The sequence below is a fragment of the Podarcis gaigeae genome, assembly GCF_964106915.1.
Source record: "Podarcis gaigeae genome assembly, chromosome: 2".
Classification (NCBI taxonomy): Eukaryota; Metazoa; Chordata; class Lepidosauria; order Squamata; family Lacertidae; genus Podarcis; species Podarcis gaigeae.
Genome location: NC_139679.1, coordinates 120,921,662 through 120,940,911, shown reverse-complemented (window position 1 = coordinate 120,940,911; position 19,250 = coordinate 120,921,662). Strand labels below are relative to the sequence as shown.

The following is a 19,250-nucleotide window of genomic DNA, read 5'->3' as shown; positions in this document are numbered from 1 at the left end:
CACCTGGAGTACTGTGTCCAGTTCTGGGCACCACAGTTCAAGAAGGACACTGACAAACTGGAACGTGTCCAGAGGAGGGCAACCAAAATGGCCAAAGGCCTGGAAACGATGCCTTATGAGGAACGGCTAAGGGAGCTGGGCATGTTTAGCCTGGAGAAGAGGAGGTTAAGGGGTGATATGATAGCCATGTTCAAATATATAAAAGGATGTCACATAGAGGAGGGAGAAAGGTTGTTTTCTGCTGCTCCAGAGAAGCGGACACGGAGCAATGGTTCCAAACTACAAGAAAGAAGATTCCACCTAAACATTAGGAAGAACTTCCTGACAGTAAGAGCTGTTTGACAGTGGAATTTGCTGCCAAGGAGTGTGGTGGAGTCTCCTTCTTTGGAGGTCTTTAAGCAGAGGCTTGACAACCATATGTCAGGAGTGCTCTGATGGTGTTTCTTGCTTGGCAGGGGGTTGGACTCGATGGCCCTTGTGGTCTCTTCCAACTCTAGGATTCTATGATTATTTAACAATGCAGCTGCTGCTTTTTCAGCTTCCTCCACAAAGCAGCTTCTTTATTAATTGCCCCTTGTTTGAAAGGGGAAGTGGCTTATTTCATTTGTAAGATTTCTCACCTGCTTTTAAGGACGTAGGAAGAACTCTGCTGGCTCTGTCTCAAGGCTCACCTGGCCCAGGAATTTGTTCTCACAATGGCCAACCTGGTGCTTCAGTGGGGAGCCCATAAGCAAGACCTGAACACAACAGCTGCTCTCCCCACTTGTGATTCTCACAAAATTTATAGCCTTCCTGCATGAACTTGCTTCAGTTATGCAGGTTGTTTCTTCTGTTTTTATGATGTGTGTTTATATTTGTTTCTAATCTACTGCAGCGGGACGCGGGTGGCGCTGTGGTTTAAACCACAGAGCCTAGGGCTTGCCGGTCGGAAGGTCAGTGGTTCGAATCCCCGCAATGGGATGAGCTCCCGTTGCTCGGTCCCTGCTCCTGCTCACCTAGCAGTTCAAAAGCATGTGAAAGTGCAAGTAGATAAATAGGTACCGCTCCAGTGGGAAGGTAAACGGCGTTTCTGTGCGCTGCTCTGGTTCACCAGAAGCAGCTTAGTCATGCTGGCCACATGACCTGGAAGCTGTCTGTGGACAAACGCTGGCTCCCTCGGTCTATAGAGCGAGATGAGCGCTGCAACCCCAGAGTCGGTTACGACTGGACCTAATGGTCAGAGGTACCTTTACCTTACAGTGGTACTGTTGCAGGAATTTTTTGTATAGGTTGGGGGGGAGTTGCCCCTCCAGCAGATATCATACACACGCAGCCCACTACCAAAATCAGCACAATCACTTTTGTGACTTTTGTGATTTGTCCCCACAAAACACTTCACCACAGTTTCTTCCTATCTATTCAAAGGGCCTCTGCTGCACAATACCAAATGTAAGAATTCGCTGATAAATGTACCTATGTACTGGCTCACGGGGAAAACTTCAGAATTTCATATAGACATGTGAGCTCAGCTACTCAGCAGCCCCTCTGCCTGAGTGATAATTCCTGGCATCCTGATACCTGAGTGCCAGACAGGTAGCTATTCCAGAAATAACAAACCCAGATGAAGACAAAAGGGTGTCATTAACTTGGCTGGGAAACAGGGAAATGTAAATATCTCTTGTTACACTTGATGGGTGTTTGGTGGAGGGCAAGGAGAACCATGGGGCAGGGTCCAGGATGCTCAGATTACTGCCATGAGACCTCCCCTTTCATGATGTAACCATGATGTATGAGAGATGTAGTTTGGGGGGGTGTAACATGGGGATTAGGGACATGGGTGGCACTGTGGGTTAAACCACAGAGCATAGGACTTGCCTATCTGAAGGTTGGCTGTTCGAATCCCCGCGACAGGGTGAGCTCCCGTTGCTCGGTCCCTGCTCCTGCCAACCTAGCAGTTCGAAAGCATGTCAAAGTTCAAGTCGATAAATAGGTACCGCTCCTGTGGGAAGGTAAACAGCGTTTCTGTGCGCTGCTCTGGTTTGCCAGAAGCGGCTTCGTCATGCTGGCCACATGACCCGGAAGCTGTACGCTGGCTCCCTCGGCCAATAAAGCGAGATGAGATCTGCAATCCCAGAGTTGGCCACGACTGGACCTAATGGTCAGGGGTCCCTTTACCTTTACCTAACATGGGGATTAGCAGCTAATAAAAGTTTGGGTGCTCTTTTGTTCGGGGCTTCCATCTTGTTCCACGTTGTGGCAGGGGGCGTCCTGTTAACAGTACCTCAGGTTAAGAACACCCCAGGTTATGCACATTTTAAACCAGGAACTGGGTGTTCCGGCTTGCGAAATTATTTTGGGATGCAAAGTAGCTCTCTGGAGGCCTGGCTGCTGCCTGGAGCTAGGCCCCGGCAGCATCTAGGTGTAGCAGGTTGCACCCCAGCCCCAAACGTTAGGTAAGGAACACTTACCTATTGATGACTAAGAGCCAAGTCCAGTGGTGAATCTGGTAAGTAAACAAAGTGAGTGTTATGTACTGAGTTGAATAGGATCCAAAATGCAGCAGTCTGATTGGTCCTAGAACAATAGGATTCAGAATGCAGCAGTCTGATTGGTCCTAGAACAATGCAGCAGGATTGGTCCGCAGGAGCCACCCAATCCAGCTCCAGACCCAATCCAGCTCCAGGTGGAAGTGAATCCACAACCTGATTGGCCTATAGGAGAATCCCGGAATTAGCCAATCACGTGCAGCCCATTGTGTAAAATAATGTATATAAAGCAGATATTGTGGGGGAACTTCCATTCCTCCTCACCACTATGAGCTGAAAGTTTTGTTGTTGTTTAGTCATTTAGTCGTGTCCGACTCTTTGTGACCCCATGGACCAGAGCACGCCAGGCACTCCTGTCTTCCACTGCCTCCTGCAGTTTGATCAGACTCATGTTTGTAGCTTCGAAGACACTATCCAACCGAGACCTGGGAGAGGAAGTAGTGGAAGAGGATTGGAAGAAATTTAAGGACTATTTACAAAAACATTGCAAATTGTATGAGTGCTAAGAAGGATGCAAGACTGAAAATATCACGGCACCATTAAGCTAGTTGATAAGAATATGGGAATGAGTGAATTTTAAGAGAAAGATAAATTTTGAATAAATATTATGCCCAAATCAGGGACTTAAGACTTAGATAAAAATATTCAAAGCTAGGGACATAATACTGGAAATTTACAGAATAAGAATTGAAACAAGGTGATAAATTGCTGGTTAAAATTGTATAAATTTGGAACGCAGGAGCGAGAGATGTGAGGAAGTCCAAAAAGTGAAGAAAGTATGGTTACTAAAAGATGTCAATTCTATTTTCTTTTTTCTTGTTTTGTTTTCTGTTCTTTTTGGTTATCTTCTTTACTGTATTAATAAATTCTTTAATAAATTTTTTTATATATATATAAAAAAGACACTGTCCAACCATCTCGTCCTCTGTCGTCCCCTTCTCCTTGTGCCCTCCATCTTTCCCAACATCAGGGTCTTTTCCAGGGAGTCTTCTCTTCTCATGAGGTGGCCAAAGTACTGGAGCCTCAGCTTCAGGATCTGTCCTTCCAGTGAGCACTCAGGGCTGATTTCCTTCAGAATGGAGATGTTTTATCTTCTTGCAGTCCATGGGACTCTCAAGAGTCTCCTCCAGCACCATAATTCAAAAGCATCCATTCTTCGGCGATCAGCCTTCTTTATGGTCCAGCTCTCACTTCCATACATCACTACTGGGAAAACCATGGCTTTAACTATACGGACCTTTGTTGGCAAGGTGATGTCTCTACTATGAGATGAATAAAGAGCATGAAATCCACTCTCGACTCCGAGTATATTTCAGTGAGTCTCAGCCGAAAAGCACCAGCCCTTGCCCGCCCTTGCCCGCCCCCAGCTGGTAGCAAGGTGGGTGGTACCTACCAAGGAAGCCCGCCCACCCTGTGGGAGGGGGGAGGGGGAAATGCTGGGATTCTGCAAGGGTTTTTGGGATTTGTTGATGTGGGTCTGCCGCATGTGCCTTTGTCTCTGCTTTGCTCCTTCTTTTGGGAGACTCTCCCTTCTGCCTTGTTTTGGGGATTATGTGGAGCTCAGTTCAGCTTCCTGGGACTGCTGACATGAAGAAAAGCGGCAAAGCCAAGAGAACCGTGATAACTGTTGAGGTAAAGAAGGAAATTATTTCCATACATGAAAGTGGGGTCCGTGTAGGTGATCTGGCAACGCAGTTTGGGATGCCCAAATCTACAATTAGTACCATCATAAAAAAGAAGGATGCTATTAAGGGGGCCAATGTTGCAAAGGGTGTTAAAACGCTCAAGCAACGGACACAGACGATGGAAGAAATGGAAAAAATGCTTTTAATATGGATAACTGGAAAACAGGAGGCCGGTGACAGCATTTCTGAAAGCAGCATTTGTGAAAAAGCTTTACAGTTGCATGCGGACCTCATCGCAAACGCCCCTGGACCAAGTCCTGAGACTGAGAGTTTCAAGGCAAGCCATGGGTGGTTTGAAAGATTTAAGAGGAGAACTGGGATCCACAGTGTTGTGAGACATGGTGAAGCTGCCTCTGCCAACCAATTAGAGGCTGACCAATTTGTTTTGGAATTTAAAGATTATGTTGAGTCGCAGGGCTTCGTTCCCCAGCAAGTTTTCAACTGTGATGAGACAGGTCTCTTTTGGAAGAAAATGCCAAAGAGGACTTACATAACGAAGGAGGAAAAGGCATTGCCAGGACACAAGCCCATGAAAGACAGGCTAACCCTTTTATTTTGTGCAAATGCAAGCGGAGATTTTAAGCTGAAGCCTTTGTTAGTCTACCATTCCGAGAACCCCAGGATATTTAAGAAAAACAAGGTTGTAAAAAGCAAATTGCATGTGATGTGGAGGGTGAACAGCAGAGCTCGGGTAACCAGGCAATTTTTTATTGAGTGGGTTCATGAAGTGTTTGGGCCAAGTGTAAAAAAATACCTCCAGGACAAAAATCTTCCACTGAAGTGCCTGCTTGTTATGGATAATGCTCCAGCCCACCCTCCAGGCTTGAAGGATGAGTTGATAGAAGAGTTCGGTTTTATCAGTGTAAAGTTTTTGCCCCCCAACACGACTCCTCTCATCCAGCCCATGAACCAGCAGGTCATATCAAATTTTAAGAAGCTTTACACCAAAACGCTGTTCCAAATGTGCTCTGAGGTGACCTCGGACCCAGAGCTAACCCTCAGAGAGTTCTGGAAGAATCATTTTAATATCCTCCATTGCTTACATATGATAGACAAAGCATGGAGGGATGTGACTCAGAGAACACTGAAGGCAGCATGGAAGAAATTGTGGCCAGATGCTGTCCAGGAACATGGAACGGAGGTTGTTGAAGAGGATGCTCCTATTGTTGAGGATATTGTGTCTCTGGCAAATTCCATGGGCTTGGAAGTGAGTGGTGCTGATGTGGAGGAGTTAGTGCAGGAGCCCAGGACTGAGCTCAGCACAGAAGAACTTCAAAACATTCTGACGGAGCAGCAAAAGCCAGCAACTGAGGAAATAGTTTCGTTGGAGGAGGAGGAGCAGGAGAGCAGAGAAAGTGCACCTACAGCAACAATCAAAGAAATGCTTGCAAAATGGGCTGAAGTGCAAGCTGTTGCTGAAAAATATCACCCTGATAAAGATGCTCTAAGTCATGCCACTAACATCTACAATGATATCGCTATGTCTCACTTTATAAAAACCTTAAAACAACGGCAAAAGCAAGTCTCAATTGAAAAAAAAATTGTAAGGAAAAGATCCAGTGAGTCTGAACCAGGTGGCAGTGGAGGACCCCAACCCCCCATCCAAACAATGACTATCATCAGTGCAGGTAAGAAAAAAAATATCACATTTTAGTTTTTTAAAAACCATCAATACGCTCAGGATGCTTAGATGAGATGGCCAAGAGATGGCCTACCAGGTCAAGTTGATGGATTATGCCGAAATGGCTAAAATGACCAGAAAAATCAGAAATCAGGAAGAGCAAAATTTTAATAAGGAATGGGGAAAATTTATAATTTATCTTAAAAACCATTGTAAATCATTGAAATCATCAGTAGGATTGGAATAACACTTTTAGTTTAATGGTGAATTTTGGACACAATGGAGAGGTAAAAGATTTGGATTATCATAAAAGATGCAGGAGGAAATGATTAACAATAAGACCCATAAAGGGAAGGAGGGAAGTCCAGGAGATTTTTTGGAATCTTGTTTCTGTGTTGTATGTTGGGTGTGACTGTAAAATTTTAATCTGAAATGGATCCTATAGCTCTGATCCAGCAGGTTTTTCTCCTTATGTCCAACCAGGTGGACTTTTTTAAAAAAGTCTTCTGGGATTATGCTAGCTGGAGATTTGGGATCATGGCCTCAAGAGCTGGTGGCCCCAGGCATAAGAGCCCAGCTGCCAGAACTTGATTTTGGGAGCCCTATGGGACAGAAATAAGTAAGCTGCCTGTTATGTTCAGTATCTGGGCATTCTCACTTTGGACCAGCCAACCCAACTGCCTCCAACTGAGACACACTATTTTTTTTTTTTAAAGCCTGTTGCAGGACAAGGACAAAAGAGTTCGACTAAAAACTTTGCTGGGTGGCTCAGGAAAATATCCACCGTCCTCCTCCCTGTGTGGTGGACTCTCCTTCCTTGGGGGTTTTGAAGCAGAGGTTGGATGCCATCTGTCAGGAATGCTTTAACTGAGTTTATTCCTGCATTGCAAGCGGGTTGGGCTAGATGACCCCCAGGTATCCCTTTCTATGATTCTCTTGAAATGTTTCTGGGCGCGAGACAAAGTGCAAGCAACTTGTCTTTCGTTGCCTTTGAGCAAAGAGAGAACCAGAGGAGGATCACTGCCGGCTTCCCCAGAAAAATCAGCGCCCAGGAAGGATCCGGGCGCGATGGGCGAGGACCAGGCGGCTTCTGCCGCTGCGCCCCTCAAGGGTTAAACGCACTGAGCCCCGCTTCCTAGAGGGGCAGGAAGTTGGAACGTTGCGTCGGTGGGGGAAGACGACGGCGAGCGCACAGGTCCGGCATTGGCTTCCGGAAGGGTGATGTTCCGGGCGGAGGTCTGAAGCTTCGAAGAAAAGGGCCGGGCCGAGGAGGTGAAGGTGCAGCCCCTGGAGGGCGGGGCGGAGGCAATGCTGGGGGGGGGGGGGAGAGGAGAGACCCCCCCCACCTCCCTCTCGAAATCCACAGGTTGTGGGGCTGGGGCTTGCAACATGGCTGCGAAAAGGGACCCGCCCGCTTTATAGCTGGCGCTGCAAGGCCATCGTATACGGGGGTTATTATTACAGTATCAGTGCTTTTTTTTTTGTTTTAAAAAAATGTTTAGGGATACTCTCATTTGACTCAAGAAAATCACCATTTTATAGATCAAATTGGGGAAAATAAATACAGTAAATGGAGAAGAGTACAAAGATTCACAAAATGTTTAGAGGTATGCGTACCCTTGCATCCCCCCCCCAGAAAAAAAACACTAGTTATTATTAATTGTATATGGGGGTTGTTGCTGTTGCTGTTATTATTTAATTCATCAAATATAGAGTTATTATTAGTATTATTCATTGCGTATGGGGGTTATTAGTATTATTGTTGTATATGGGGGGTTATTAGTATTATTGTAGTATATGGGGGTTATTATTAGTCGTATTAGTATCATCATCATAAAGGTAAAGGGACCTCTGACCATTAGGTCCAGTCGTGGCCAACTCTGGGGTTGCGGTGCTCATTTCGCTTTATTGGCCGAGGGAGCCGACATACAGCTTCCGGGTCATGTGGCCAGCATGACTAAGCCGCTTCTGGCGAACTAGAGCAGCACACAGAAACGCCGTTTACCTTCTGCCGGAGGGGTACCTATTTATCTACTTGCACTTTGACGTGCTTTTGAATTGCTAGGTTGGCAGGAGCTGGGATCGAGCAACGGGAGCTCACCCCGTCGCGGGGATTCAAACCGCCGACCTTCTGATCGGCAAGGCCTAGGCTCTGTGGTTTAACCCACAGCGCCACCCGCATCCCATCATCATCATAGGATCATACTATTGTAGAGTTGGACGGGACAGGGGGGCAAGGCATGGGGAGCTCAACAGGCAGCACCAATCATACAATTGGAAGGAACCCCGGGGATCCTCTAATCCAGCCCCCCTGCAATGCAGGGATCTCTGCTGAAGCATCCATGGCAGGTGGCCCTCCAGCCTCTGCTTGGAAATCTCCAAGGAAGGAGAGTCCACCACCTCCTGAGGGAGACAGTTCCACTGCTGAACATCTCTTACTGTCAGAATTTTTTTCCCGTATGTCTGGTTGGAATTTTCTTTCCTGTAACGTGAAGCCACTGGTTCGAGTCCTACCTTTCAGAGCAGGAGAAAACCTGCTCCCTCTTGTGACAGTTCTTCGAATATTTGAAGACAGCTATCCTGTCTCCTCTCAGTCTCCGCTTCTCCAGGCTAAACAGACCCAGCTCCCTCAACCATTCCTCATAAGGCTTCATTTCTTGACCCTTGATCATCTTGGTGGCTCTCCCCTGCACACCTTCCAGTTTGACCCTATCCTCCTAATGTTGTGGCGCCCAGAATTACTATTTATTTATATCCCACCTTTTCCCCCACATACAAAAATACAATGGAAAAATAGTAATATTTCTAACAAATGAGGAAAATAATAGGATAAGCTGAAGGAAAAAGGGATTGACAATCGAAACCAGGGAAGGATGGTGGGAAGTCAAGGGATTTTATCTTTTACCCCCACCAGGGCTCTTCTTATCTTCAGAAATCCTCTTGTTTACATCTTCTCTGTCTCCTCCCCAGGCAGCACAATGGCATCGAAGGCCCCACCAGGATCCTCCCTCCTTTGGGGTGGAGCAGAAAGAACAGGTGTGCAGCCATCTCAGGTAAGTTAGGGACCACCTGGGAGAGATGCAGGGGGCAGCCTGGACACCTCCGCTCTGTCTCACTATGCTGCGGGAGGCGGGTACTGAAAAAAATCCCCTTTCTTCTTGATGCCCAAAGATATGAAGATGATCTAGCGAGAAGGCTGTGGAAATGACTTTTCTTGCGAGTCTTGAATCTAGCAAAAAGAAAAAAAATAGTTAGGCGATAGCAAAGCTGATTTGTTTAATTTGTATGCCGCCTTTGTATGTTGAGAAATCTTTAAGCCGTTTACATAGTAGATACCAATGGGTGGTTTTCAATTAACTCATTCTGTCAGCTCAGGGATTACTGCTAGTGTGGCAGGATTCCACCCTGCTCATGTGCTGCCCACTCCCCATATGTGCTCCAGAGAGTTGGGAGACCCCCTAGCACAGATTTTTTTGGGGTGGGGGGAGATGGGGGGAATTCCATTGCACCAATAGAAATTCCTGCACTGATGGAATGAATGCCTTATCACTATGTTAAATGCAACCATGTTTGTGTGTGTGTGTGTGTGTGTGTGTGTGTGTAAGTTAAAAATAAAACTTATATAATAAATACAACTTTCAAGCAACTCAGTATAACAATGCATCGTTCAAAACAGTGCACAGAAAAATTACAAAAAAACCCCCACATCATTTTGTTTATGTTTATTATTCTATTGGGAAAAACAAATAAAATACATACCTCAAACAAAATCGTATCTCAGAAGAAAAATACATCAAGATACAACATTGCAATACAACAGATTTGCAAAACACACAATAACACACATAGTGTTTTTTTTAAAAAAAACACATAAATATTATAAATGAATACCCACCCCCCAACATAGTAGTTTAACCGCCCCTAATTTCAAACAGGGAGCAATGGTGTATGTAAGGAAGCTTATTTCTGAGTAGAGAATATGTGTTTCTTTCAGTGTCTGGTGTCCTTTGAGGAGGTGGTCGTGTCTTTCACGAAAGGGGAGTGGGATCTCCTGGATCTGGGCCAAAGAGCTCTCTACAAGGAAGTCATGCTGGAGAATTATGAGGCTTTCAACTCTTTGGGTAAGGACAATCGTCCCTTGGTGGACTGACGCTAAAGGGGTAGATTCCTATTCTTGGAATTTGTCACTGTACTGCAGAGATGCCAGTGTGGAAACATATGGCAAGGCTGTGGGCCCACAAGGCATCTCCTGGGCCATAATTTCCCGGACCTGACTAATGCCATATTTAAAACTGGCAAAACACAGTTTGTGGAGATGTGAAGCTTAATGGGGTTTCACTTTCCACTAACCTGAACACAACATCCATTTTCCTCCTCCTGTTTGTGGGAAATATGAAGGCATGGGAAAACGTGGGGCAGTTTTCTCCCCCAATTTCCCTTCCTCCCCCAATTCTTTGGAAACAAATTCAGAAAAAACCCTTGGAAATTCTCCAATTTTTCTGTCTTTCCCCCAGGCCTTCATAGCTCTACTCCTTGTTCCCTCAGACAACAGATGGGTGTGTGTGATTATTTGACCAGAGACTATACTAGATCTGATAGGCCTTTTCTGTGATTCAGGAGGGTGGTTCTTAGGTTCTCATGGGGAGGAGAAATGACCATCAGGTTGAGGTGTCCCATACGCAGAAATATCCCCAAACTAAAACCTGTCCATTAAACTTTAATTAGTTTAATGTTAAGTAAACGTCCAGTGCGCTTCCAACGCCATAAGTCTTATCTCAGCAGAGAATTTCGTGCAGCGGTTGAAGAAGGCAGGAGAGTCAGTACCTTTCAATGAAGAATCCTGGAGCAAGCACTTTGGAACTCAGGGAAAAACTTTATTCACAAAAGAAAAACCCTGGCGATAAAGCACACATGCTTTTATCTCCGGCATAAAGAAAACTTTACTCTAAACTTAACACATATCAGCAAACATGCCCATGGCCACAAACTGAGTCTGCGAGTCAGGTCGAGGGGGGAAGAAGAGGGAGAAACACGGGTGAACTGACTCTTTATACAAACTAACTCACATTCCTGGATGCTTAATGACTTCCAGCTGCTCAGTGATTAGAGCAACTTGTTACCTCTTAACCCTTTAGTACCAACAAAACCAAGTACAGATGAATTCCATGGAGTTCAGATTCCCCTCTCCTATTTGTTGGCAGCATATATAAGAACCTGCCTTTCCCTGATTCGGGAGGACCTAGGAATGGGTGGGCTTGGAATGCCAAAGTATTTTCTACCCCAAAACAACATGTCTTTCAGTTCCCTTGAAAGGATTTCCCAAGCCAGACCTCATCTCCCGGCTGGAAGGAGGAGAGGACCCCTTTCTCTGGGACTCCAAGGAAGAGGAGATGTCGGCAGCAGGTACGTTTTTTGGGAGTCTTGCTGGGCCATTTCATTCCCTGGGAATTGAGGAGGGGGTTCCTTCGTGAATTCTTCAGCTTCTGCTTAATCTCACCGAAGACTGACTGAATCAGCCGGCTGTGGGTTCTTCTTCGTAGATACATCTTGAGGCCTCACCCTCTGAACTCATGTCGCTGGCTCTCACCCCAAAGCTCCTTTCATGTCTGCCTCTGAGGTTTCTTCAAGCCGGCGTATTTATTTACTATAGATCTATATTTTTATGGGCAGTATTGAGTTGAGTCCTCCTCCCCAGGGAGGCTCGCCTGGTGCCTTCATTGCATTTTGAGGCACCAGGCAAAAACATTCCTCCTCTCCTTTCTTTATAAGAAAAGTGATTCCAGCTAAACATCAGGAGGAACTTTCTGACAGTAAGAGCTATTCAACAGTGGAACAGTCTCCCTCAGGAGGTGGTGGACTCTCCTTCCTTGGAGGTTTTTAAGCTGAGATTGGAGGGTGTTCTTCCCGATGTTTTGTCAGAATCGCCTTTCTTGTAACTTGAAGCCAAACGTTTCAAGGTTTCCAACAGCAATGTATTTTAGCCATCAAAGGCCTGGGTGAACAGAAATATTTTTAATCTCCTCCTCCTTGAGGCCAATAAAGAGGACAACAGATGCACCTCATCAGGGAGGGCATTCCACAAATGGGTGACCAACACCAAGAAGGCCCTGCCGTGGGACAGCACCAACTGGGCAGCAGCCAGTGCCAGCAACATCACCAAGGCCTCTCCTGCCAATCGCAGGGTCCCAGATAGCTGATATTGGGGGATTGTCTGATACCCCCTTTGCTCTGGAACTTGGCTTCTGACTCTGTTGGACCACCCACCTGCCCCCGAGCCCAGGGTCAGCCAACTCCCCTGGAGTCCCACCTCCTGAGAGCCTGCCTAAAGTCAGGACAATGTACATACGCAATAGGCAATCTTTATAGAATTCCTTCAAACCATGACAAGTACAAAATGAAATCTTTAGTCTCAAAGTCTCTGAAAATCTTTAAATGTAGCAATTTAAATTTAAATTTAAATGTAGCAATTTACGATGAAAGACAAGCTGTGAAGCTTTGTGTATTCAGCAAATATTGACTGCAAATATTGACAGCAGATATTGACTGCAAATATTGACTGCAAATATTGACAGCAGATATTGACTACTGTGACTACATTATTACATTATTACTGAGCAGCAACTACAGTATTGCATGAGCACTGTTCCACAGCATTTGATATTTTCATTTACATACATTCATTTGAAATGAGATGGGTTTATGAAGCAATTCTATATCCTCCCACCACGCTGACGAAGAATTCTACGAAACAGTAGTCAATATCCGGAATCACTGTTCAGTGTTGGACATCATATTTGCTGAATACACAAAGCTTCACAGCTTGTCTTTCATCATACAAAGTTTGGTACCTCGCTTCTTTTAAAGATTTTCAGAGACTTTGAGACAAAAAGATTTCATTTTGTCCTTGTTATGGTTTGAAGGAATTCTATAAAGATTGTCTATTGCTTATGTACATGGTTATTGTGTAGCCCAGACATTACTGACAAGGGGTTTGTTTGGTTACTTAAAGTTAGGACAAATCAGTTCGCTGGCAGAAAGATTGCAATACGAAACCTCACCCCAACAGCTGCCCTTCCTAGACTACAATTTCAGAACAAATGCTCATCTAGCTAGATGTAACTTGGTGTACAGAACTTCAGAACAAACCTTTGTAGCGACTGTTTTAGTAGCTGATCAGTTGATTTACCCTTAAAGTAACAGCAACCACAGAAGAGTGAGCTTTTCCTGTCTACCCCATTATGTTAAAATTGTGGAAACTGATATGCAGAAATCAAGTGGGGAATGGACCTGAAATGAAAATATGTTGTTCTCTGAAATACTAGCATACACGAAAGGTAACCTAGGTCTCAGCACAGTGTGTAAAGAGGAAAAGGGAAGAATATTGGAGGTGTTGACCAAAGATAAGCTGCTAGGTCAGCAAACTTTTTCAGCAGGGGGCCAGTCCACTGTCCCTCAGACCTTGTGGGGGGCCAGACTATTTTTGGGGGGGGGAATGAACAAATTCCTATGCCCCACAAATAACCCAGAGATGTGTTTTAAATAAAAGCACACATTCTACTCATGTAAAAACATGCTGATTCCTGGACTGTCTGTGGGCCGGATTGAGAAGGTGATTGGGCCGGATCCAGCCCCCGGGCCTTAGTTTGCCTACCCATGTGCTAGGTCTTAGTTTTTACCTTGAACCCCTAATGAGATTTTCTTTTCTTTTCCCCAGCAGGTGAAGGGGAAGAATATGAAATTTATAAGGAGCCATTTCTGGTGTCTTTGGAAAGAGTCAAGCAGGAAGCGGGGAAAGGGGTGTTTGCAAAGCGAAGGAGACCTAAAATGCTGGATGGAAACAACTCCAGGGATGAGAGGACTGAATCCTCTGCTTCTCTGGGTGAGGAAATCCTGAGCTTGCGTGTATTTCACAAGGGAAAGAGAAGGGAAAGGTATCCATTGGGTGGGAAGACTCTGACAGAGGAATCGAGCTTGAGTCACCGACACACTGCCCACCCAGAGGAGAAACCGTATAAATGCCTGGAGTGCGGAAAGAGCTTTAGCCACAACGTGAGGCTTATTGCTCATCAGAGAACCCACACAGGGGAGAAACCGTTTCAGTGCCCTGAATGTGGAAAGAGCTACGCTGAAAGAGGGACACTCATCATACACCAAAGGATCCACACAGGGGAGAAACCTTATAAATGCGAGGAGTGTGGCAGGAGCTTCAATCACCGGTCCAATTTTACTTCGCATCGGAGAACTCACACAGGGGAGAAACCTTTTAAATGCCTGGAGTGTGGGAAGAGCTTCAGCCAGAGCACAAGTCTTACCACCCACCAGAGAATCCACACAGGGGAGAAACCATTCAAGTGCAGTGAGTGCAGGAAGAGCTTTAGCCGGAAGTCGAGGCTCACCTCTCACAAGAGAACTCACACTGGGGAAAAGCCGTTCCGATGCCCAGAGTGTAGGCAGAGATTCAGTCAGAAAGCCCAGCTTTATTCCCATCAGAGAATCCACACGGGCGAGAAGCCGTACCAGTGCCCCCAGTGCGGGAAAAACTTTGGTCACAGCACAAGCCTTAGCGCTCATCAGAGAATGCACACAGGGGAGAAGCCGTACGAATGTCCACAGTGCAAGAAAAGCTTCACTTTCAGGGGGAGCCTTATTGCTCATCAGAGAAGCCACTCCCCGGAGAAGCCAAAGGAGTGCATGCAGCCTGGGAAGAGCCTCAAGGAGAGATCAAGCGCTTCTTCACATCAGAGAGGCCACACAGGAAAACTCTGGATATACGGTCCCTTGCTTACAAACCCAGCTGACGGTTCAGCGCCGGTTCCCTGTTCATCTGGCAAGGAGACCGATATTAATGGGAAATTCTTTGTTTTATTTAAAAGATGAGCAGTTGGACTCTTGGGCAAATGCTATTCAATCCCATCGCTTTGTTTCCTTTTGCGTTTGCGTGCTACGAAATTCCCCTCCTGCCATCATCCTGTGTCGTTAATGTTGTCAAATGTTTGGGGCAAGGCTGTGGCTGGGCAGTTTTTCATTTGTATCCTGCTTTAAGTACCGTATTTTTCGCCCTATAGGACGCACCGTCCCATAAGGCGCACCTAGTTTTTTGGGTGGGAAATAAAGGGAAAAAAAATATTCCCCCCCCCCCAGGCGCGGGGCTGGGGCGGGGGAGGCCCGAGCTTCCCCCGACCCCAGCCCCCAAACAGGCAGCTCTCTGCAAGCCGTGGGAGCCCAGGGCTGGCTCCCGCTGCTTGCGGAGAGGTCCACGAAGCCTGGACGCGCTGATCTCAGCGGGCGCAGGCTTCGGCATGCAGGCAACTCTCCGCAAGCAGCGGGAGTGCTCCCGCTGCTTGCAGAGAGGTCCGCGAAGCCTGGAGAGCGAGAGGGGTCTGTGCGCACCGAAAGCCTGCATTTCAGCGAAAGCCTGCATTCGCCCCATAGGACGCACACACATTTCCCCTTCATTTTTTGAGGGGGAAAAGCGTCCTATTAGGCGAAAAATATGGTATATTCTAGTGGTCATGTTGCACATTGAACCTCTCGGGTGGTGCTAAGACCACCTTCAACTGTACATTTTGAAGCACTTCGAACAGCCATGGTTTCCCCGCAAAGAATTCTGGGAGCTGCAGTTTGTCATGGATGAGAAGAAGACGAAGAAGAAGAATCCACTCATCCAACTGGGTTGCCACAGCCTCTCCCAACAAAATTTTAAAAGGACAATTAAAAAATCAAAGATTAAAAACTTTCCCATAGAGGGCTGCCTTCAGATTTCTTCTAAACATCAGATAGTTATTTATCACCTTGACATCTGATGGGAGGGCATTCCACAGGGAGGGTGCCACTACCAAGAAGGCCCTCTGCCTGGTTCCCTGTAACCTCACTTCTCGCAGAGAGGGAACTGCCAGAAGACCCTCGGAGCTGGACCTCTGTGTCTGAGCTGGGCAATGGGGATGGAGACACTCCTTCAGGTATACTGGGCTGAGGCCGTTTCAGGCTGGAATTGTGCTGGAGACGTACTGGGAGCCAATGTAGGTCTTTCAGGACTGATATATGATCTCGGCGGCCGCTCCCAGTCACCAGTCTAGCTGCCACATTCTGGATTAGTTGTAGTTTCCAAGTTACCTTCAAATGTAGCCCCACGTAGAGCGCATTGTTAGGTGATGCCCCTGTTCCCCTAGCAGAGCTACATTTCCCAGAGTGGCTAAAAAAGCTATCTTGCCAGGGAACTCTAGAATTTGTAGCTCTGTGATACTCCCACAATTCTTTGGAGGAAGCCATGACTGTTTTAAAGTGGTATCACGGTGATTTAAATGCATTGTGGCTTTAATGTTGCTGGGGGAAGACTGTTATGTTGAAGCTGAAAGCAGTCGTTTCCCGCCCCCCCCCCCCCCCGGAACAACTGGGAATTTTTTGGAAAGCTCTGCAGATGGGGCGAGGTATGTTGTTGTTGTTGCTTTGGTAAGCCTAATGTATAATAGGCAGTTTTTAATGCAAGACAACCCATTGCGTTGGAGAGTGATTATTTCTGGGCATACTAAAGAGCTCAGTGCTTTCAATCTCTTTCTGGATTTCGCATCATTTTAGAGCTTGAATTTTACACAATTGCATTTGTTTAAATAAAAGCAGAACTTGCTTTCAGAACATCCCCTCTTCATTAGAAATCACTGCTTTCAAAATTCTTGGTTTGTACTTGTCCCATGTTCTGGAGCCATTTTTGTTCCATTTATTTCAGCACCTGCACTCTGCTGCTTTTTGCGGAACTTCCGTCATGTAGCATCTGGGTTTTTTTTATTAACTACTTGCTCCTCGTTTGAAAGGGGAAATGAATATTATTTTTAAAATTTCCTAAGGTTTCCTCCTGCCCATCACCGTACAGTCACAGGGAGGGCAGATTACAACCATATAATACGCGATCAGTACTTTTTTCCTTAAAAAAATGTTTAGGGGTACTCTCCTTTGGACTCAAGAAAATCACTATAGTTTGAATTGGGAAAAATAAATACTGTAGTACCTTGGGTTACATACACTTCAGGTTACATACGCTTCGGGTTACAGCCTCCGCTAACCCAGAAATATTACCTCGGGTTAAGAACTTCAGGATGTGAACAGAAATCGTGCTCTGGCAGTGCGGCGACAGCAGGAGGCCCCATTAGCTAAAGTGGTGCTTCAGGTTAAGAACAGTTTCAGGTTAAGAACGAATTAAGTTCTTAACCTGAGGTACCACTGTACAGTACATGGACAAAAGTACAAAGATTCACAAAATGTTTAGGGGTATGCAGAGCTGTCTTTCCCATAGGGCTTAGTGGTTTGTTGCGCCAGGGCGCTGGCCTCTCAGGGGTGCCCCAGTGAGTGGGGGAGCTGCGCGGCTTTGCCAGCGGCCTCCCTTTCCCTGCACACCTGCCAGTTGTGCCCCGTCCACGTGCAGCTTGCCTCCCAAACCTCTGCGGGAGGAGAGCAATCCCTGCAGAGGCTTAGGATGGAAGCTGCGCCCCGCCAACTATATGGCTGGCTGGTGTGCAACTGCCTTCCCAAAGTAGCATTTATTACTACTCGGGAGGAGGAGGTGGCAGCAGCAAGATGGACATTTGGGGGCACTGGGCGGGTCTTTGCACCCCGGTGCCACATATGCTAAAGAGAGCCCTGGGCCTTGAGCTTGTTTGGAGGTTCTAGCAGGGGAGCGCAGCTATCGTATACCCTTGACCGAAGAACGGTACACTCCTTCTATCTGGGATGGTCGTCCTCTTCCACCGAGCGCGCAGCTTCGGGAGGGACCCACATGGAGCGGTGAGGGAGGAAGGGGACACCCGCCTAGCCAGCCAGATCAGCCGAATCAACCCTGGCGATCAATGGGGTGACAGATGTCGCAGCCAGATCGCCCTCACATCACAGCCCTGGGGGTATGCATACCCCTGCATCCTACTCAGAAAAATGCACTGTATGCAATTATAAAAACAGGTCAAAACTGTTCCAGGCGTAACAGAACAGGATGAATTCAACAAATGATGTGGGTCCCACAAAGAGAATGCCTTCTCTGTCAAGGACCAGGAGAAAGAGATACATCTTCTGCACCAGTGAAGGGGTGCAGACAGGGTGGCATTGCTTCCTCCCCCCTCCCCACACACTTAAGTGTTACTGTGGATTCCTCAGAAGATGGGTGGCAAGGCATGGGGACCTCAGCAGGCGGCATCAATCATAGAATCGTATCTCCTCTCAGTCTCCTCTTTTCCAGGCCAAACATACCCAGCTCCTTGAACCATTCCTCTCAGGCTTGGTTTTCAGACTCTTCATCATCTGCACACCTTCCAGCTTCTCAGCATCCTTCTTAAATTGTGGCGCCCAGAACTGGGTCTTTTTAGCCTGGAGGAAAGGAGACTGAGAGGAGATAGGATAGACATCTTCAGATATCTGAAGGGCTGTCACATGGAAGGTGGAGCACGCTGGAGAACAATCTGGCTCTTAATACGACTAAGACCAAGGAATTGGTGGTGGATTACAGGAAAAAAAAGGCGGACATTCAGCCCTTGTATATCAACGGGGAACGGGTGGAGAGGGTGGCGGAATTCAGGTTTTTGGGAGTGACTATCGATCAGGGCATGACTTGGAGCGCAAATACCACTGCTCTGGTGAAGAAGGCCCAGCAGAGAATTTATTTCCTCAGACTTTTAAAGAAGAACAATCTGAGTGAGAGACTGCTGGTGTCCTTCTACCGAGGCTCCATAGAGAGCATTCTCACATACTGTATTTGTGCCTGGTTCTCCAGCTGTACAGCTAGGAAGAGGAAGGTGCTCCAGAAGGTCATAACCACAGCCCAAAGGATTATTGGTCATCCCTCCCATCTTTGGAAGAACTGTACGGTTCCCGTTGTCTTAGGAAAGCAAACAATATCCTGCAGGATGCATCTCACCCGGGACACAGTCTGTTTGTACTACTGCCTTCTGGCAGGAGATACAGAAACATCAAGTCAAGGACAAATAGACTGAAAAATAGTTTCTATCCAAGAGCTGTGGCCTTCTTAAATGCAGTAACTCGATAGTGTGACCTGGGAGTTTGATGGGTGTGGGTGTGGGTGTGGCTGGAATGTGGTTTGTTTGGTTGTTGTTGTTGTGTTGCTTTTGTTGTTTTTAAGGGATGGCATCCAATTTCGTTGCAGTTGTGCAATGTTGCACTTGTGTAATGACAATAAAGAATCTATCTATCTGCTGTGGAGGGTAGGACTGGAACCCATGGCTTCTGAGATTCCGACTAAACACCAGGAAGAGGTTTGTGACATTAAAAAACGTTTGACAGTGGAACGGACTCCCTTGGTAAGTGGTGGAGACTCATTCCTTGGAGGTTTTTAAGCAGAGGTTGGCTGGCCATCTGCCATGGATGCATGGACCCTAGCCCACTCATAATTCTGTGATTTGTGCAGTACATAGTTAAACTATG

General features: G+C 46.5%; 2 protein-coding genes across 6 annotated transcripts in view; one reads left to right on the top strand and one right to left on the bottom strand.

Annotated features, from left to right (window-relative positions):
- LOC310837436 (uncharacterized protein) overlaps positions 1-19,250 on the bottom strand; it is a 103,154-nt gene that overhangs the window by 56,999 nt on the left and 26,905 nt on the right. The gene's annotated exons all lie outside the window — the stretch shown is intronic.
- LOC310837215 (uncharacterized protein) lies at positions 3,934-16,463 on the top strand. 5 transcript variants are annotated; one of them, XM_083723333.1, is made up of 6 exons: positions 3,934-5,838; positions 8,802-8,884; positions 9,826-9,952; positions 11,133-11,234; positions 13,546-14,878; positions 15,339-16,463. In XM_083723333.1, the coding sequence occupies exons 1-5, from the start codon at positions 4,077-4,079 to the stop codon at positions 14,706-14,708; spliced, it is 3,237 nt and encodes a 1,078-aa protein (XP_083579459.1). In that variant the 5' UTR covers positions 3,934-4,076; the 3' UTR covers positions 14,709-14,878; positions 15,339-16,463. The 5 variants fall into 5 exon arrangements, with proteins under 5 accessions (XP_083579459.1, XP_083579457.1, XP_083579456.1 ...); XM_083723331.1 differs by having other exon boundaries at positions 3,976-5,838; positions 13,549-14,878; XM_083723330.1 differs by having other exon boundaries at positions 3,977-5,838; positions 13,546-14,859; positions 15,514-16,463.